Genomic DNA, 21,769 nt, shown 5'->3' on the forward strand with positions numbered 1-21,769 from the left:
CCCAGCAACTGCCTGGCCAACCTGGGACTGGCAGAACCTGTGGCATTGACCTGTTTAGCCAAGGATAATGATTTCAAAACCATTATGTCATTCTCCTTTTTCCTTTAAAAACCTTTCTCTGTTTTTTGTTTTTTTTTAACCTCCCTAAATTTGCACACAGTTTACTCTGGCATGTGTTTTCCTGTTGCAATGCCCTGTTCCTGAATAAATAGTATTTCTGTTTAGCGAGACTCTCTCTGCTAGTTATTTAGGTTGACAAAAATTGCATCCGGGCACTTCCAGAAGCAAGAACCAGGCTCTGCCCCTGCTGTCCCACAGGGACACATGCAGGACAGAGGGAGGGAAGTCTCTCCCTGACCTACACCTCCAGGCTGGCATCAGAGGCCGGGGAAAGCACGCTGCCATCTAGTGGGGGGCAGAGGAGAGGCGTTTTCAGTGGTGGCCCACACTCCGGGGACATTTTCTGGAGATCTCTTCCTAATAGTGAAAATAGGTTTCAAGGTTATTCTCAATTAAAAAAAAAAAAAAAGCTTCTTGTCTACTACTGGACCAGCCATCAACCAGGAGCAGAATGGCCATCTACCCAGGTGCCCAAAGCTGTGGCATGGGCTTCCTGCTGTGAGACGTCAGTGCTGGCCTGGGTATTGAGAGGTAGACTGGGAACCTCCAGGGTGGGAAGCCAGTGCACCCACAGGCCCACAGAGGAGGCAGATGAACTCACCTCATGCAGGTAGGCTGGGTGCCCCCTTCCGCAAGAGCTGCCGTCACAGTGGGGCAGAAGGCCCTGGTAGGGCAGGCAGATCACCTGGGTCTGCTCTCCCGCCCTCCAACGTGAACTGTATGGCCCTGGGCAAGCTCTTCCATCATGCTTCTCTCTAGTTCTCCATCCATACAGGAAAATTGTCAGAACTAAAATGGAGTCACTTGTATTAAAAAAAAAAAAAAAAAAAAAAAATCCAGGACAATAGGGCTGAGAAAGTCTACAAAGAGAGGGTTTTATCCCATATTCCTGATAACAAAAACTATCAGAAAGGACTTTGCTAAAACCATAACCTTCCACTAAAGCCGCTGCAAACTTAATACAAAATAGACTTCCACAGCAACCTGTGCCCAGAATTTCCTGTCCAGCCTTGGGCTGGTGTCACCCTGTTACTGATCTTTTTAGGCGAGGGTAATGGTCTCAAAACAATTCTCTAAGCTTCATTTCTCCTTTAAAAGCCTTGGTTTTCTTTTACCTCCCTGACTATGCACGTTATTATGACACACATCTTCCCAGCACAGGGCACTGTTCCTGAATAAATACTGTTTTCTTTTAGAGAGAAACTCTGTTGTTTCCAGAAGTAGGACCTGGAGTAGGACCGCTATTGGAAGAAATCGGGGATCCTTGGAACTGGCGTGCAGTCCTCTCTGGAGCCCTCGGAGCTCTCTGCTTCTGTGACTTGCCTTTTCTGCCCTGGAGAGTCTTCACTCAGGCTGAGCCTTCCACTTTTGGGTAGAAGCTCTTCACTTATTCAGCATCTGATTTGGATAAGGCCACCGTAAACCAAAGACCTTACATCCTTCCTGAGATGATAACAATTCTCTGTCTTTTCTGGTAAATTCTGGTATAATAACAAGTGTTTTTCTGATTTGAGCACCTTGTTTCTACATAAGTTACGTTTGTTTGTGAGGCATGTCTTTTCTGGCAAATTCACTTTTAGTTTTGCTTGCCTAATTAAATATTTTGCTTGATCTTCACACCTGGGGTAAAATCTCTGTGAACACTGATTTCGGTTTGGTTCTGTGTGTCTGTAATTGATTTGGCTCTCTTCTTTTGCTTGTTTCTGAAAATCTTTGCTTGTAAAAATCAGCATTCTAAATCATGGATGCAGGATGGCTAACTAAAAGCCACTAGGGCAGTTGCCTCTGTCCAAAGCACCTGTCCAAACTCCTGACCTTTCCTGACAAGAGATTTGCAGGATTTTCTTTGCTCTGGAGAGATTAAAAAGAAAAGGCATGGGATTCTCAAGCATTAAGGCATGCCAGATTTTCTGGGATACCAGCCAACTACATATTATAGCCCATTTCTGTGCACATTTTAAACTGATGGGCAAAGTCCATCAAGGAAAGTTCAGAGCCAAATAGTCATTAGTCAAACTCTCTAAAAAACTCTGCCAATATAGAATTAACATGTAGAATCTTCTAAGTTCTGTTTCTATCTCTATTTTGTTCTATATGCTTCAGATCTTCAGACTTTTCTACTGGTATTGAGATAAGTTCACTGCTTATGGTATTCCAGCCAAGATTTTTTTTAAAAAGTGTTAAAGGGTTTTCAAAGTAATGGCTTTACAAATTACAAAAGCTCCATGGTAACCAACAACCTAGACATTTTTTGAATATGTAAATTTAGGTTTGTCTAACAATTAGAGTGATGGAGCAGTTAATTGAAACATGAATAGTCTAAAAAAAGGACTAGGTAAATGGTGTTTTTTTTTTTTTCCTAGGTAAATGTTTATGAAATTTAGGCTCTCAGATTAAACAGGTCAAAATCTTTAACTCAGAGCAATAATATATCTCAGTCTGGTATAAAATTTTGCTTTGTCTGATATGCAGGGATTAAAAAAAAAAAGTTAAGGAAAATCCAGTACTATAAAACTGCTATGATGCTTTCCTTCCCCATCAAAAAAACAGACTATCAAACAAAAGATACAGTTAGGGCCACTTGCTGATTTTGTTTTTATTATATAATTCAACCATTCATAGCTAAATGTAAACATTGAATATTTAACTCTAAATTCATTCAAACCTGAAAAAATTTAAAAAAGGGTAAAAGGAGTTGTTAAAAATCAAACTGCTATAAAAAGTTTTACTCAAAATTTTTATCTGTAGCCCTCATTAGATTACTGATAGGAGCAAATAAAGTTTAGCCATGTTAACAGTTACCAATTTTGTCAGAAATATAATTTTTATTCAATAGGCTTTTATTTTTTATGTTTTCAAAATGTATTTTAATTAAATTAATTAGATTATTTATTTATTTTTGAGATGGATTCTCACCTAGCCTGGAGTGCAGAGGCATGATCTTGGTTCACTGCAACCTCCACTTCCCAAGCTCAAGTGATCCTCCCATCTCAGCCTCCCAAGTAGCTGGGAATATAGGCCTGCACCACCACGCCCAGCTAGTTTTCTTGTATTTTTGGTGAAGATGGGGTTTTGTCATGTTGCCCAGGGTGGTCTCAAACTCCTGAACTCAAGAGATCTGCCCACCTTGGCCTCCCAGAGTGCTGGGATTATAGGCATGAGCCACCGTGTCTGGTCACAACAGGTTTTTATTAACTGGTTAGTTTATGTGTTTCGTTGTCTTATGACTAACATTCTAAAATGTAAGCTATAAAATCTTTGTGTGTGTGTATATATATGTATATATATATATTTAGGTGTGTTTACACATACGTACAAGTGTCATGTTGTATCTACATGGTAAAATCTGACATAGTCAACCAGAAATCCCTTAAGGAATTCTGTTTAGATTGACTTAAATAAATGGGTGCTCATGTAAAGTATGTGGTAATTAACCCCAATGCTCTTGAGTCCACATTACTTAAGTAAATCTTTAATAAATAATCTGATTTAAACATTTTTGGTAAGATAAAAATGTTCTCAAAATTGTCAGCATACATTTTTGCCCGAGTTTACTGGTCAGTTTTATATTTGCTAAATACTCTACAGTGTTAGGGTTTGGCACAAAGGTTATAAAACTACAAACTCAGCCTAAAAGAGAATGATCTTTGGGCATTCTTTTGGTAAGTGAGACTAACTTAATATTTTTGATTTAATGAAAACAGCTGTATTTTTTCAGTTATCAGCAAAATACCCAATATTTAACTGTAAGGTTCTTAATTAGGTGAACACCTGATACTTACAGGGTATAAAAATAGTTGACAGAAAAATAATTTGAAAAGGTTCTAGCTTTGTCTACTATCTCAATGTTCATAGGTAATCTAGGTAAATTATTAAAAATAAATGAGGCAAATGTAAATGGGGTAAACATTTATAAATAAACTTTTCATGTGATTTAAGATCTTAAGATTATGTTATGTTAAATTTATTTATTTATTTCACAGTTAGCTCATTTATTGAAATTCGCAGCAGGGTATACATTTTAAAATGGGAAAGGAAAGGGAACTAAGATGCTCAGTGGTTGTTAATTTTTTATTTTTTATTCCAGTAGTTTTTGGGGAACTGGTGGTGTTTTGTTACATGGATAAGTTATTTAATGATAACTTCTGAGATTTTGGGGCACCCATCACCCAAATATTGAACACTGTACCCAATGGGTAGTCTTTTAACCCCCACCCACCTTCCACGCTTCCACTCAAGTCCCCAAAGTCCACTGTATTATTCTAATGCCTTTGCATCCTCATAGCTTAGCTCTCACTTATAAGTGAGAACATTCAATGTTTGAATTTACATTCCTGAGTTACTTCACTTAGAATAATGATCTCCAGCTCCATCCAGGTTGCTGTGAATACCTTAATTTTGTTACTTTTTATGACTGAGTAGTATTCCATGGTGTGTGTGTGTGTGTGTGTGTGATTTATATATATATATAGTGTGTGTATATATATATATATATATATATATAGTGTGTATATATATATATATATATATATATATATATATATATACCACCTTTTCTTTATTCACTCACTGATTGATGGGTATTTGGGCTGGTTACAAACTTTGAATGTGCAAATTGTGCTGCCATAAGCATGCATGTGCTAGTGTCTTTTTTAATAAAATGACTTCTTTTCCTTTGGGTAGATACCCAGTAGTGGGATTGCTGGACCAAATGGTAGGTCTACTTTTAGTTCTTTATGGACTCTCCATACTGTTTTCTATAATGGTTGTACTAGTGTACATTCCCACCAGCAGTGTAAAAGTGTTTCCTTTTTGCCACATCCATGCCAACATCTATAATTTTTTGATTTTTTAAATTATGGCCATTCTTGCAGGAGTAACATGGTATTTCATTGTGGTTTTGATTTGCTTTTCGCTGATAATTAGTGGTGTTGAGCATAGGCATTCTTAAAAGAAGATATACAAATGGCCAACAAACATATGAAGAAGTGCATCATAAATGGATGCTGGATTTTGTTATGTGCTTTTTCTGTGTCTATGGAGATGATTATGTGATTGTTGTTTTTAATTCTGTTCATATGGTGTATCACATTTATTGACTAGGGTATATTAAACTATCCCTGCATCCCTGGTATGAAACCCACTTGATCCTGTTGGTTTATCTTTTGGATATGCTGTTGGATTCAATTAGCTGGTATTTTGTGGAGGATTTTTGCATCTATGTTCAACAGAGATATTGGTCTGTAGTTTTCTCTTTTTGTTATGTCCTTTTCTGGTTTTGTTATTATGGTGATAGGGGATTCACAGAATGATTCGGGGAAGATTCCCTCTTTCTCTGTGTTTTGGAATAGTTTTAATAGAATTGATACCAATCCTTCTTTGAATTTCTGATAGAATTCAGCTGTGAATCCATCTGGCCCTAGACTTTTTTGTTGGCAATTTTTAAACTACTGTTTCAACTTCACTGCTTGTTATTGGTCTGTTCAGAGTTTCTAGTTCTTCTAACGACTTAAACCTCTTTAGAGAATTCAGAACAAAAGTGCCACTCACCCCTTTTGGAGTGTTCTGTTTTCTGTGAGGAGTTTCCAAGAGTCATGGGCATATTTTTCTTAGGTCTAAAGTTCTGTTTCCCTGCATTGCATGACCTGACCTCTTTGGCTTTGCAGGTACCAGGGATGATCTAGTACTGTGAGACGATTTGACTTTGGCACTTGTGATGGTGGATGAGAGCTATAAAGTTAAGTGTGGGTAAGTACAGTTTACAGGAAGTTGGATGTTGTTTTTTGTTTTTCTCCTAGGAAGTTGTTGAGGATCCTCATTCTAGTTTGGAGATACATTCTAAAGGCTCTTCTCCATTGCTTTTTCTCCCAAAATTAATCTTGATTCAGCTTCTCTGTGTGCATTTCCATGCGGAACTGAACTGTTGTTTTCATAGGTAAATGAGAGACTGAGTTTTCTCAGCTGCAAAGAGAAAGGGCATTTTGCTTCTCTCAGTTGAAAGGCGCCCTGGGTGACCAGGGACCTTGTGGGAGTATCTGGGGTTGACCACTGGTGATGTGCCGTGGCCATAAAGGGAAATCCCCAGCAAAAACCAATTTACAAAAGGCTAATCTAGGAAACACATATAAGGGCTGATCACCCGGCATTTTGAGCAGAGGTTATATATAAACATATATATATAAACTGAGACGTGTAAGAGGGTATAAATGACTCAGCGGTGACACAATGTGGAGTCCTGCCCACAAGCAGCATGCACCAATCCACCACACAAAATCTCTAGGCCACAGCTCAGTTCCTCCTTTTAAGAAAAAACTGGGAAACAAATAATCTAAGAATGAGGAGAAACAAGAAGAATGATCCCCATTTGAGCACTCCATAGGTTTTATGGCACCTCTACTTGCCAGAGTTTATGTAAAATGGAAGTAATATATTTTTGGGCATATTTACATTAAGAAGAAAGAGCCCTAAGGTCAACCTGCAAACTATAGAGTTCCTACGTTCTCCTTTTCTCTATTTATTTTTCTGCCTGCTTTAAATCTGCTGTCATTTTTCTACTAAGATAAAAACCACTGTTTGAATCCAGCAGTTTTTTTTCCAGTGAATTTGTATTTATCTCATGGCTAAAGTTCTGAAGTAAAAGCTATAGGATCTTTGTGTGTGTGTGTGTGTGTGTGTGTGTGCATATATTTAAAAGGCCTTTATAATTTCTATAATTTTATGTTTATGTTTAATTGGCAATTAAATCCATTTAATTTCCCTCTGGCATACCAGAATTTTTTCTCTCCATATCTTATGATGTAAATTTTGCTATTTGATTTTCACCTGAGTTGTTTCCTTTAATGTACAAATTTAAGACTATTTAGCTGACAACTGCCTAGGGTAGTGAAACAGGTTATCAAGAACTTGAAAGTCTAAGACAGTAAAAGAAAGTTCTTTATGAATCTATAAGATGTATTTCTATCGACATGCCTAACACATCTATGTATCTGTAAGTCATGTATACAAGATTTCACTACTCAAAATATATAAAAGAGTTCTAATTAATTGGCTTAAGAAAATAAAAGTGCTTGAATCAAATACTTTATTAGGAAAAAATAAAAGACTAGTCAAATCCTTAAGTTTCTGTATCTTAAGTAAAATCTTCAAAAAAATAAGCTAGCCTTAAAATTATTGGTAAAGTAATATAAGAAATGTCTTAAAAATTGCCGGCATACATTTTTGTTTACATTTATTAACCAAACAATTTCATACTTATCCCTGACAAATACTATAAGGTGTCAAAATTTGGCATAGGGTTTACAAAACTATAAACCCAGCCCAAAACAGAATGCTCCTTGCTTCTGTAATTCAATAAATAAGACATTGATATTGGTTTAATGAAAATAGCTACATCTTGAATATAGTGAGATTACCAAAACTTCTAATCTTGTGGCTTTAGGTAGTCTAGTCCACAGGCAGTAAGGCTTGTTTTGGGAAAATACTGTTAAAGTAAGTTCTTTAATCTGAGTTACTCCCTGATGCCCAGAAATGAACAAGGAAAACTTGGAGGTTAGAAGCAAGATGGAATCAGTTAGGTCAGATCTTTTTCACTGTCTAAGTTATAATTTAGCAATGAAGGTTTCAAAACTTTAAATGATAACTGTAACAATTTTCATAAATAAGCTAGGTAAATGATTAAAATAATTGGGTAAATGTAATGGGATAAATACTTATAGCTAAACTCATCATAATTTAGCATCTAAAGTTATACTAAATTAAATAATGGGTATTTCATTATTTGAATATTTTCCAATCAAAAAATATTGTAGGGAAACATTCTTTCAATAAATCTGTGTCCTTTATAAAAAAGTGAACAATTTTTGTCTAATTGAAACTTTATTTAAAGGTTATGTACAAAACAAGGTTAAAGGAACCAGGAAAAAAAAGAGATGTAAAGAAAGTTATGAAAATAAAGAGTTTTTTTTTTTGTAATTGAAATTTTAATTTTATATGAGAATAAAAATTTTAATTTTACATGAGAAAGAATCTCATACTGTAAATTTCATCCTAGAATAAAATGGCTTATAGTTCAAGAAGGAGAGATATTCAGGACAAACCAGAAAGTCCAAGTATGTCATGAATGGTCTGTGTAAGACACAATAAGAGAATTTATTTAAAAAAATTTTTTTATATGATCAAGTTGTCTATAATTAGAAGGATATTGGCCTTTCTAGAGATTGGGCTTGATGTTAAAGAAAAACACTTACATACTAAATAATTGGCTAGAACAATAAAATTTTCTCAAGGGGTTGGTTTACTCTTAATAAATTATAAGAGATTATATATTTTTTTATCCCCAAAGTTCAACTTTTATGACATGACGCTGTTTTTGGTTTTCTCTCTCCTTTTAAAGGGTGAAAAATAGTAACACTTTAATTCAACTCATTTTCAGCTTGTATAAGTTTTTTTTCCTCAAAGTTCTGTTTGTTGTGACCAGATGCTAACAATGTTTTTTTAATGGTCTAAAGGAAATGCTTTCTTCCAACATAATATTCTGTGCAGTACGGAGGCTATTTTCTTTTGCCTTTTGGTAATTGGCCTAACAGATTTTATGATTTATTAGACCAATTCCTACGCCATTATGATTAAGTTTTGGTTTGCTTAGGAAAAAAAACAGATTAAAAACATTTTTAAATTAAAGTTATTATATCCGTGTATCTTTCTGTATATACTTTTAAAGTCCTCATGACATTAAGTTATATGGCTTTGATTCCTGGGTCTAAAAAGGACAGTAAGGTCTGTTAAATCTTAAACACTAACAACAATTAAAGCCTCATCTTCCAGCCAGGTAGAAGTTGCCAATAAAAATAAACTGCATTCTGGAGATGCAGGGCAAGAAATTAAAGCTATTCAACTCCTTAAGGCCCAGGGACTATCGCAGAGGAGGTGGGCATGTGAGATTGTAAGGGCCAATGTTAAGAGCTAAAATAAGCTCAGTTTTTCTATAAATTAATTATTAATGTCAAAGGTACACTGGTGCAAGACCAGCATAAGGGCCCCTGGATCAGATTAATAAGGTTTTCTTAAAGTGTTAACTAATTCCTTAATAAGCTTATAAAAGGACTATGAAAGTTATATGTTACAGGCAAGATTTAAATTTTCTAGGTTGTTTATAAAATTTAGAAAAATTTAACTGACCTCATGCTGTTTTTATTAAGGCTTCTTGTTTAGAAAATTAAGTCTTCTTGCTCAAAGAAGAAAAAGAAGAAAGGTTTTCACCTTTTTAAAAAAATCCTTGAGTTATCACTTTTGTCAAATGAATGACTTATTTTACAAAGACCTGTGATATTGAATGTTTTAAACCTTTGATAATTTGACAAACTTTCCAAAATCAATGGCTGCCACCATTTTCTAAGAAATGGTGGGCTTCGGGTCCTGAGGTCTCAAGGAAAGGGGAAACTGAGGCCAAGGTGGGCAGATGTAGCTGTGAGTGCAGACTCAGTCTTAAACTCAGTCTCACTGAGGGGGAAGTCCTGATCTGAGATGCTCTTGGGGCACAGGCAGATTTGTTACTTCCCCACTTGGCAGATGAAGGGAGGGGTGGCCGGGCTTCCCAGTGCCTCCTTCCACTTGTCCTCATGGCCTCTAACTCCACAGCATCTACAGGGAGTGGTCAGCAAGGGCTGGGAGGCTTGGCTCTCTGTGGGGAAAGGTGGCATTGTGTGGGAAATACGTGACTCAGAGGCACCGAGGAGACAACTCACCAGTGACATTGCTTAGGGTGAAGATAAATCTGCAAATAACTTCATTTGGTTTCTTTATATTCTGAAAGCCATTTCCATGAATAAGCACTTCGTATGGTTCTGCAAGGAAAGCATTCAAAAGTCTGAGTGAGGAAGAGTGGGGGGCTGCCTCCCCTCTGACGTCCCTGTTCCTGGAGGTCCTCCCCCAAAACTGAATTAGCAGAGACTCCTGAAAGGAAGGAGCTGTGTCTGAACCAACATCTGTGTGTCCACCAGGTCAAATCATCCAGTGTCACTGAGGGTCCAGGAGGAGGCGGCTAGGCCTTGAGTGCTCAAGGGCCCTGTCCCCATCATCCCTGAACCAAGAAGCTCAGAAAAGGCCTTGGCCCCTGCACAGGGCAGGCTCAGCATGCTGCTCCCTCCCTGAAATCTGTGGTGCTCCCTCAGGCCCCAGGGGTGCAGGCTGTGCACTCAGCCAGCCCTCCCTGATGTGAGGTGTAAGTGGAGCCACAAGGCTGCCTGAAGACACCCTGTCTCTTGCCTGAGCTGAGCACCCAGGCCTGGACGCCCCCTTCAGGGCTGCTGAACACTCGGGTCTCTCCTCCCCTTCTTTCTGTGTGCCTGTGGCAGGCAGGACACCCACAGGGGCAGGGCCAGGACTCAGGTGGGGCAGGCCAGGCACCTAGGACCCGGCTCAGGGGAATCCGATACAGAAGCCCAGTGTTAGCTGTGATTCCAGAGACCTACAGGTGACTCCTCATCTCCTGCTCTTCCTGACCCTCCAAGGACCACGGGCACCCACTCTGAGGCTCAGGGAGTGTGTCTTCCACCAGTGTGGCTCCTGCCCTGAGCCAAAGACCACAGCGGACACAGGGCAGGTGGGGCTGGCCCCAGGAGCCAGCCGGGGTTCCCACAGGCCTGCAGCTGCCAAGGGCATTGGCCTCCCCACTGCCTCCTGGCCCAGGCCCTGCTCATTCCAATCCCTGCCGATGCCTGGGCTGCCCCGGTCCATGCACCCAAGGAAAGCTCCCTCTGAACCCTGCTTCCTGCCTTCCTCAGCACCATGCCTTCAAGGCGGGCTGTGGGTGAAGCTGGCCTGCCAACATGCTTTCTTAGGCTTTCAAATATTTTCAAAAATGGGAGCCCACAGTTACAAGCCTGAACATTTCCCCTAAATATCCAGATTTCTAGCTTTCTTGGAGAATGGGAAATGCAGGCCTCAGTGCGTTGTGTTTCTCCATGTCAGCTCCTGGCTGGGACCTAGGGAACCGCCCTCCTCAGATGAGGAGCTCCCAGGCCCGCCTCACTCCAAGGCCCCCCACGCTGACTGATGACATCAGCTGGCTGGGCCTGGACTGATTCACCTGTTCAAGGTGCCATCCCAGCCCTTATGGGCATCCAGCTGATAGACACTATGCTATCCTAGGAAGAGCCTGGGACTGTTGGGGGCACTGAGGCTGTGAGAGAGAGAGCAGGAAAGGCCAGCTTGGTGCCCTGTTTTGAACAACCAGACCTGGGCACCCTCAGGACAAGCATGAGGTCCTCTCCTACCACTAAGGCTGACAGTAGCTCCTTCCAAATCTGATGCTGCCAGGCTACACTCTCAGTGTCTTCCCCACTCAAGCTTCCACAGAGCCCTGGCCAGCCAGACACTGGGCTCAGTGTATGCCTGGGAGGGAGCAGCTGGGCCTGTGGCCTGCAGCCCTTGGTCAGCCCAACTCAGCCACCCTGAGCAGGGCTGAGGGCTGCCTCAAAGCTCCATGGACGGGGTAACTGCAGACTACATTCTGGGCTGTGTTAGGACTGTGTATTGCAGGCAAGCATTTTTTTTTTTTTTACCTCAAGGTGGATGAATGAAAAGACAGAGGGGGCGGCCGGGCAAAGTGGCTCATGCCTGTCATCCCAGCACTTTGGGAGGTTGAGGCAGGTGGGTCACCTGAGGTCAGGAGTTGGAGACCAGCTTGTCCAACATGGTTAAACTCTGTCTCTACTAAAAGTACAAAAAATTAGCTGGGCCTGGTGATGGATGCCTGTAATCCCAGCTATTCGGGAGGCTGAGGCAGGAGAATTGCTTGAACCCAGGAGTCCGAGAGTGCAGTAAGTCAAGATTGCACCACTGCACTCCAGCCTGGGCAACAAAAATGAAACTCCTTCTCAAAAAAAAAAAAAAAAAAAAAAATAGAGAAAGAAAACAAAAGAGAGAAAGGGAGACAGAGACAAAGGAGCATGGGCAAACATTCATTGTAGAATCCCAGTGGTGAATGTAGGTGCATTTATGTTCATTGTACAATCCTTTCCATTCACCTATAGATTTGAAAATGATGCCTTAGACATAGACAACCAGAAGACATGGTACAACCTGGGTGACAAGTGGCTGATGGGAAGGACAAACCAACCCTTGGGCTGCAGGGAGTCAGAGGGGCTGGTCATCAGGAAGGGCTTCCAGTACGAGGTGTCCTTCAAGCAGGGCTGCAAAGGACAGGTGGGCTCGGCCCTTCAAGCTGAGGCAGGGCTTGCAGAGTGCCTACGCTCTACCTGGTCCCACCTCTGCACACAGGGCCCAGAGCAGGGAGTGGCCCCTGGAGGGCCTGGGGGTCCTGCTAAGAGCCTCAGACACCTGCCAGACTGGAGAGGGAGGTGTCTGCTAAAACCCTCCAGCCATGTGTGGGGGATGGGCTCAAGACGGGCCTGGGGCAGTGAGGCCAACAGAGGCCTCTGCCAGGTTGGATATGAGGCCCAGGGCTGAACGGGGGAGTCTGGGCTGTGTGCCTCCCTCCCTGGCCTCCTTCCTGGGCTCCCTGGAGCCCTCCTGGCCTCTTGGTGGCAGCCTGCTGAGAAGGCTCATTCTGTTACATTGGGGTTCAAGGCTCCTGCCTTGGCCTTTCCCTCCAGTGACTGTCACCCTTTGTGTGGGGCAGCTTTGCCCAAGTCAGCGAACAGTTTATAGGTCAGGGCTGTGACTGGCGGGTCACAAGGGCAGAGGCAGAGGGCCAACCTGGTGGGCAGAGGGCACCTGTCACCCCAACTCAGCTGCCTCCAAGGAGGAGTGCCAACTCACATCCTCACCTGGGGTTGACAGGGCTTCTCAGACGCCACAGCCTGTGCATGTCCAGGGACATCATCAGAGGAGCACAGCTGTCATGTTGGCTGCATGGCTGGGTGGTTTATATCAGGAGCAGCAGAAAGATTCCCTGAGGGGAAGGGGAGCTTTCTCCTCCACCCCCACCCTCAGCACTGCATGGGGGAGAGGTGGGGTGGGGACCAGAGCCCAGGACCAATCATGGAAGTGTCAGCGCAGCTCCTGTTTCTGGGACCTACCAGCTCCCAGTCCTGTGCCAGTCCCTGCACAGCCCAGTACCTTGGGGCTCAAGACAGGCCTGGAAGCGTCCTTTCTGTGCATGGGAGGCACCTCTGGAGCTGGCTGGCATTGCACAAATTGCTCCTGGCCATGTGCCTATGGGGAGAAGCGCTCAGACATGGACCATGTGTCTGTCCCCACAGCCCACTGCCAGGGCACCCTGCAGTGAGGAACCGGGAGGCCAGAGCCCAGCTGCTGCAGGGTCTGGTGGTCTTGCTAAGGGCTTCATGCTGTCCGCATGGAGGGAGGATGCTCAGGGCTCCCTTCCTCTCCAGGAGCTACAGTTTTGCAGATGCTGGCCATGCAGAGCCCCAGCACGCACAGACACAGCTCAGGACAGACAGAGGCATCACAGAGGCCCACACATGGCTGTCACCATCCATGCAGGGACCCTGGCTGGCAGGAGACCATCCTCACCACGTCCCAGACAGGAGGGATGGGTGCTGGGATTTATCTTGTGGGACTGAGGGAGCCAAGGGTGTTTGTATAGATGCCTTTGCTGGGCTATGGAGGTTTCCTGCTCCCAGGGTGCTGTGGGATGTTGACATCCCCACTTCTTGTTCGTCATCCCCTGAGAACATCACCTGGTTCCTGTTCCCTGTTTTGTTGTTGTGGCAAATTGCACAGATATTTCAGCTCCTGCACCCGCCTGGCCTTCCTGGCCTGTGGGCGGGTTCGCTGCTGCTCCATGCCATTTGCTGGTATCTCCCTGAGAGCTTCTCACACATGCCTTTTCTGGCTTTAGAGCTAAACTTATTGTTGTGAGATAACAACACACTGATGGTACACAGGTGCTCACACCATCACCCCGCAAGTTCCCCCCACACCAGTAGACACTCATGTCCACACCCACCCAACCATGCACACTGCACCACAAATACACACAACCCATCCCATACCACACACATCACACCACATGACACACACCGGAAGTACACACACCCACACACCACACCCACACATAAATAACAAACACACATACAACAAAAATATCAAAGACACACCATACATCCCATACACACACCACTCACATCAGCAACACACTCCCAACTTCCCACATAACACACACACACACACACACACACACACACACACATACACACTAGACAACACATACCCACACACCAGACACCCTTCTCACACACCAGGCAGCCTTCCCACACACTCCCATAAGACTCCCCCTCATGCCACACACTCTGCACATACACACACACATATACATATATGCCCCCTATATACACTCACACCCCCACACACATATTACACAGTTCCTCAGCTCCCACAGAACATACACCCCACGAAACAACACACATAATTGCAGTACTCATGCGTACTCCACACACACCACACTCACAGCACATATCCACACCCCACACACAGATCACACACACATTTCCACACCACGCAGACCACATGCTACACTCTCCCACAGACTTCACACACACGCAGCCTCCCACAGCACACCTTCCCACACATACTGCACATCCTGCACCCACGCAAACTACATACACACAAACCACACACCAGAGACATACACACCACACACACATACCACACTTACACAGTCCCCACACACATCCTTCCCCACACATACCAAACAAATGCACACCCTCCATACACACATGCACTTGTGCACACTGCCCTTTGGCTACAGCAGGGCCTCTGCAGCTCTCACCTCCTACACATGCAGTGGGAGGCTCCACCGATGTCACATCAATACAGACCTTTGACGTGAGCTGGAACACAGGAGAGGTGGGCAGGGCAGGGGGAATGAGCCCTCGGCCACAGGAACCAGGCCCCCAGCCCCTCACATCCACCCACTCACGGAATCAATGGTGCTTTTCAGGGCTTTGAAACCATTATCCACCGCAAACACGTTGTCAGGGCTGTCTGCAATTGCTGTTATCTGCAGAGAGGTGAAGTGGCTTGGACTCCTGGCCAGCAGGTGAGGATGCAACAGGCCCCCAGCCCAGAGGACAGTGTCTTGCCCCCATACTTTGCGGGCAGCAGAATGTCAGGCTCTGATTGTCACAGCCTTCTCCAGTCAGCAGCCCCCCCTTGGAGTGTGTCAATCACTTCTGCAGGGGCCATGAGTTGGCCCAACTCACTTGGGGCAGCTTAGACAACTGTCCTTGGGGTGGCCCTGGGAAAGCCACCTTGGATGCCTTTCCCCACTAGGCTCAAAAGTGGCCCCTTCTGCTGTTTGGAATTCCTGTTTGGAATTACCTGATCCAGATTATAATCAGCCACACCCACGGTATAAATGTTGGCCCCCAGTTTCCGAGCCTTTTCAGCCTAAGGGAAAGAAGGCATTGAGTATTAGTCATCAAAATACGTGGATCAAAATGCTGGTATCTATGAACTGGACTCACTTCTCTGAGAGTGTCCTGAAATGCGAAAGTCACGAGTTCTCCATCAGTCATAGCAATAATCATGCTGGTAACTTTGTTGTCTGCAAAGAAGCAAAGAGTGGCCTGCTCAGCAAAGAGCCCAGAAGTGACCTTGAGAAGATCCGTAACTCCTGCAGGTGGCCGGGCCCACAATACTGCCCATGCCAGGGCATGACCTGGTGCCCCCACCTCGTCCTCCAGGGGAGAGGCTGCCAAGACCCAAGCACGTGCCGTCCAGAGACCCCTAGAGTAAGGGAGGTCTCAGTCCAGCACCCATTTTACAGAGAAGGGACTGAGAGGGTTGGGGTCTTTCCCACCAGGTTGCCTGAACCCTCACCCACTAGCAGCCTGCACCACCTCTGCCTGAGGACAGCCCCAGCCAGGACTCCACAAGCAAAGGCCTGTTCCTCAAGCAGGGGGAGGAGCCACGGGGCCCTCCTGTAACCCACAGGCTCAGGGAGGCTCCCGAGGGCGGGTCCTGCTGTGAGCAGAGCCTGCAGGCAGCCCTGCCAGCATCACTGGGCCCAGGAGTTCAGGACTCCAGGTCAGTGGCATGTGGGCAGGGGACCCCAAGCCACTTCAATGCCTTTCCTCGCCAACCCCACCTTTTCCTGGCAAAAGCTGCAGCCTCACAGTCGGGAGGAGGATGGGGGTGTGGAAAGCCTTCTGCACCATCTGAGACATAGGCAGCAGATGCAGGACACTTGGAGGGGAGATGAGGAAGGGAGGAGGAGGACTAGGGTGTGTGCAAGGGGGCAAACGCCTTGGCTGTTTTCTTTTCCCTCACACACAGCACAGCTGGAGGGCAAGCACCTCAGGGTTACGAGCAACAGGACTGCACACGCAGGATCCTATGCAGTTCTCAGAACCACATGGGGTAGGGGTTTACTATGCTCATTGCACGGGGGGGACCTAGAGCTCAGAGCAGATGAGCAACTTGCTGCAAGAGGAAGGGCAGGCATGGCATTGTGGAATCTGCACACAGAGCTCTCTGAACCCCACGCCCAGCTCTGTTCCCCTACGCGACCACCACGGGGATGGCAGGTGCTTACTTCCGTAGTTGTTCATTTCCATCTGCCGAATTACCTGCAAGAAAATGAAAAACTATTGAGCCTGGACGGTGAGATGATCTCACTGATGCTCTAAGACCTTGTAAACTAATATTGATTCTTGGAGCTTAAGGGGTCTATACCTTTCTAAATCCTGCCTGCATGTATGTGTGTCCTTCAGGAACAATTTTCTCAAGCCTCTGAAGACCCTCCTTTATTCTCTTGCTGAAAAAAAATGAAAAATTGTGGTTGACCTGGAAAGACATTGACTGTTAAAAATCAGCTCCCAAGCTCTCTGGAAGCCACTGTTCACTGTGCAGGCCCTCATGGATGGGGGAGGGGGCCAGGTAAGGGCTCTGTCCTGCTCATTCCTCAATGGGATTTTGACCAGAGATTTCAAGGCCTGCTGAGCTCATCCCAGATCCACAGATCTGGGGAACCTCACCAGGGCCACGCTTGGACCATCTCTGGTGACAGTGGAGGTTACTGTGGATGAGTAACTGTGAGTCAGGAACTGTAATGGGGCTGACATTCCTAACCCTAACCCTAACCCTGAACCAGGGATGGGCATCTGAGAGTCAGCAACAGGCAATGGGGTTGACATTCATCACTCTAACTCTAACTCTAACCCTAACCCTGAACCCGAGATGGGCAACTGAGAGTCAGCCACTAGCAATAAGGTTCATATTCCTAACCCTATCTCTAACCCTAACCTTAATCCTAAACTAACCCTAACAAGGTTTCCTTTGTGTTGGGCACTCTGTCCTTTAACAGGTAGGGCTGGATTTGGGAAAAGTCTTCCTGCTAAGCCCCTAACCCTGAACCCAGCCCCCACAGCCCCAGACCCCTGACCTCACTCAGTTGCCTCCTCTCTCTTTACCCAACTACAGGAAGTAGCGAATCTGCTTAATTAGAGTGCCTGGCCTCCTTGACTTCCTGTGCCCCTGCAACAAAAAGACCAGAGGCTGGAGAGGCAGCCCCGACGGCTGTGCATGCAGGAGCTGAGCACTGATCTGCAGCTGCTGTTAAAGCAGACAGGACTGGTTGGGGCAGGTAGGGCTGGCTCTGGCGGCAGGACTGGGACAGGTCTGGGACCGGCCTGGGACTTAGGGTCAGGCTAATCCAATGTGATGGGCTATGCCTGCACAGCAAGGCTGGTCAGAGCACGGGCCCTGAAGGCTGGCTTCCCACTGTGGGCTGGAGTGGGCATCTGAGAGTCAGCAACAGACAATGGGGTTGACATTCATCACTCTAACTCCTGCCAAGGCTGGAGTTCTGAGAGCCCTGCCTTGCCAGCCCAGGAAGGGAGCAGGCCAGGCCCACCTATACCCAGAAGACGCCATGCCCTGGCCTTCCTCTGGCCATGCCCAAACCCCACTCCCGTCTTGGTCACCCGCCACAGTCCTCCCCCATAGACTTGCTTTTTACCACCTCACACCCACTCCAGTCTCTCCCAAACCTACAGCACAGGACAGACAGATCCAAGCTCCCCACAGATCCAGATGCGACAGCCCACCCCGTGTTCCCTCGAAGCTGCAAGTGGGACCCAGGCCCCCATCCAGTCCTCAGTGTCCTCACCTCTCTTCTGCGCTTCACCTCCTCTGGGCCCAGTTCCGGTCATGCGCCTTGGAAGTGCCCTCAGCTCCCACCACACGGGAACTCTGCAGTGCCCCCTGGTGTGCCCAGGCACCTCTCTAGGCCACCTCCAGCCTCCTGAGCTTGCTCCTCCTGCCTTCCTCCAGTTTCCCAGCCTGGCCTGGAGCTCAGAACCCCACCCAGGGACTCCCCTGTCTGGGCCTGCCATCATCTCTGCACTAAAGAAAGCCCCAGGATTTCCACCACCGGCTCTGACCCTGTTTCCCTTCTGCACTGGCCAGGGCAGGGGGAACAGGCACAGAGCAGCAGCCAGCACAGCCCGGTGTTCACAGGACATACCCCCCGCCCAGCCAGCAGTGGCACCCGGGAATCCTCACAGCCACCTCCCAGGGAAGGAGGCAGGGCAGAGGGAGGGCAGGGGAGGGTGAAGAGGGGAAGCTGAGAACTTCTGCAGCACAGGGCCTGCAGGGAACCTTGCATCCATGGGTAGGAGGATGCAGGGGAGCCAGGTAAGGTCAGGGTGGGTTCTGTGAGTTGCCCTGACCGGCCTGCCCTGTGTGCTGTCAGGAGTCCCAACCAAGGTCTCAGGGAGCCCCTCAGCTTCCTGGAGCTCTCTCTGGCCCAGCTCACCAGGCCTCCCTTGGGGGCTCCAACCAACTCACCTTTCTGAGGTGAGCGCCAAGACGGTGTCACCGTCCGTGGAGTAGGTGACAAAAGACATCCGTATACTTGGGCTGAGGAGGAATCATGTGCTGGTGAGAAGCCAGAGGCACTGGCTCAGAAGCCATGACGGTGAGACCAATTCCCCACCTCCCACCCAACTCTTCCGCTTTGGGGCCTCTTGCTGGACACAAGGGGGTGAGATAAATGTAGTGGAGCACCCTGAGGCCTGTGGAAACAAGGGCCCCACAGAAGAGAGAGTTTGGATGGCGACTCACTGCATCCCAAACTCCCAACATCCCAAAGACACTTGCACATGGACACATGCACACACAGAGGCACACACACACTTATGCACACATACAATCACATGCACAACACACACACACAGGTACACATACCACACACATGCACCCACACATGCACACACTCATACGCACCTACACTAGGCACATGCACACACAAACACACAGATACATATACCCTACAATGAACAGGCAGGGAGAGACACACACAGCCCTTCCAACTGGCCTCCCTTTTACTGGAAAATTCTTTGCCTCCTCACCCCGTTTCCTCCACCCCCTCCTCTCCCTCATCCGTCTTGCATCTCAGAGGAGTGACTCTCCTTAGCAGCAGCCATGCATACAACCTCATTTTCCTCTCCCTGACCCTCCTTCCTGCCGGCTGACCCTCACTGGCCCTCAGCGACAGTGCTTCCCTATGTCCCCAGCGGAGCGCCCCATGGCTCCTGCCCTTGTTGCTCATTCATTTTACCCACAGTTATCAGACTTTTCTTCCTTAAGTGCCACCTTGATCATGCCACTTCTACTCAAGAACTTTCTCTGGCTCTCTATGGCTCACAGCAGGAAATCCCAGCTCCTTGGTCTGGCAAAATGAGCCCCTGTGGCTTTGGCCTCAAGCTGACCTGCCCAGCCATCTCCCAGCCTCCCTGAGCTAACCCCATTCCCAGCTCAGCCAGACCACTCACTCCACCACAGGTCCCCTGTCTTTCCCATCCCGCAAGACCCAGTTCAAAGATCCACCTCCCCGGAAGCCACCCTTGACTTTGTTTTCCTTTAACCTTCCATGTGAGTTCTTTGTCCCCTACTTGAACCCTCAGCACTGTGTAACTAGGGCTTCCAGGACTGAGTCACTGGTTTACCTGCCTAATGTCCCTTCCCAGTCTGCGATGTCCCCAAGGGCAAACAGCCTTCCCTAAAATATGCCCAGGTTCATAGGCAGGAGCCAGCCAAGACTGCCAAGAGCCGATGGAACCAGTGATCGCTGGCCTCATTCCGGCTTCAGAATGCCACCCTCTGCTCTGTGTCCCCCACTGAGGGACTCCCACGCCTACCCCATCTGATGGGATGTGCCCTCTGCCTGCCAGAGGAAAAGCTCCCTGCAGCTCAGGGGAGGCTGCCATGCAGAGATCAGTACCTTTGGAACCTCTTCACTGTTTCCTCCACCCACAAATAAAGGTCAATCCAGTTGTTGTTCACGCTGCCAGACCTAAAACAAAAGGAGATGTGGGTCAGGGAGATGAGTGCATCTGTCAGGTGGGCAGCTGTCTACCCTCCCCAGTCTCCCAGTAGGCTCTTAACAAGTTCTCCAGACCCCAGCACCACTGAGGCTGGGGTACACCCCCAGTGACCACTGGATCATCTGAGGTCATGAGTTTCACCAGTTGAGTGGCCACCATAAGGTGACGACCCAGTCCCATCTGCCTGGGATTGAGGAGCTTCCTGGGATGTGGGGCTTTTGTGGGCCATTCAGGTGGCTGATCAGGTTAGGTGGGGCACTGTATAGAGAAGAAATTGGGGTGGATATATTAGTTGGAAAAACCCCTAATGAACAATCCGAATAAGGAAAATCAACAAAAAAAAGTTTCATTTACGATGGCATCAAACAGAACAAAATACTTAGGAATAAATTTAAACAAAGAAGCAAAAGAAATGTATACTGAAAACTATAAAGCATTGCTGAAAGAATTTAAAGACACAATAAATGGAAAGATACTGCATGCTTATGAATCAGAAGGCACAATAATAATATTGTCAGGATAACAATGTAATCTGTATCAAAATCTCTACAGCATTTTTTACAGAAATAGAAAAATTCACAATAAATTTCATATGGAATTTCAATAGTCATAAAACAAAAAAAACTTAAAAAAGAAGAGCAAATTTGAGGATACACACACATTTCCTGAATTCAGAATTTATTACAAAGTGACAGCAATCAAACTATTATAGCATTGACTTAAGGACTGACATGTAGAGCAATGAACAGAATAGAGAGCTCAGAAATAACCCCTCATGTCTGTGGTTAAATGATTTCCAACCAGTGTGTGAAGAACTTTCAAAAAACGGATGTTCATGTGCAAAAGAATGAAGTTGGACCCTTCTGTCCACCACTACAGAAATTAACTCAAAATGGGTCAAAGACCTAAATGTAAAGGCTAAAACTCTTAAACTCTTAGTAGGAAGCATAACCTTTATGACACTAGATTTGTGGATCTTTGTTTGGATATGGCATCAAAAACACAGGCAGCAAAATTAAAAATAGAAAAGTTGAGACAGTATCCAGATTAAAACCTTTCGTGCGTCAAAGGACACTACCAAGGAAGTGAAAAGATAACCTGCAGAATGGGAGAAAATATTCACAACTCATATACCTCATGAAGGATTCATATCCAGAACATACAAAGAACTCCTACAACGATGAAAAAGAAATGACAAAAAAATGCAACACTTAAAAAATGGGCAAAGGATTTGAATAGAGATTTCTTCAAAGAAGATATGCAAATGGCTAGTAAGCAGATGAAAAGATGTTGCACATCACCAGTCACTAGGAAAACACCAGTGAAAGCCCAAA

General features: G+C 45.8%; 1 protein-coding gene across 2 annotated transcripts; it reads right to left on the reverse strand.

Moving 5' to 3' along the window:
• Positions 1-1,443: 1,443 nt before the first annotated feature.
• On the reverse strand, positions 1,444-19,871 carry LOC105731058 (ANTXR like). 2 transcript variants are annotated; one of them, XM_064373714.1, is made up of 10 exons: positions 19,670-19,871; positions 18,898-18,969; positions 16,783-16,864; positions 16,643-16,676; positions 15,573-15,652; positions 15,427-15,495; positions 15,026-15,106; positions 14,876-14,936; positions 9,864-9,962; positions 1,444-1,518 (listed from the first exon to the last, which is right to left on the reverse strand). In XM_064373714.1, the coding sequence occupies exons 1-10, from the start codon at positions 19,711-19,713 to the stop codon at positions 1,508-1,510; spliced, it is 633 nt and encodes a 210-aa protein (XP_064229784.1). In that variant the 5' UTR covers positions 19,714-19,871; the 3' UTR covers positions 1,444-1,507. The 2 variants fall into 2 exon arrangements, with proteins under 2 accessions (XP_064229784.1, XP_064229783.1); XM_064373713.1 differs by lacking the exons at positions 1,444-1,518; positions 9,864-9,962 and having other exon boundaries at positions 13,644-14,936.
• Positions 19,872-21,769: the final 1,898 nt, after the last annotated feature.

The sequence above is a fragment of the Aotus nancymaae genome, unplaced genomic scaffold (genome assembly GCF_030222135.1).
Source record: "Aotus nancymaae isolate 86718 unplaced genomic scaffold, 86718_ANA_hifiasm-v0.15.2.pri h1tg000010l, whole genome shotgun sequence".
Lineage (NCBI taxonomy): Eukaryota > Metazoa > Chordata > Mammalia > Primates > Aotidae > Aotus > Aotus nancymaae.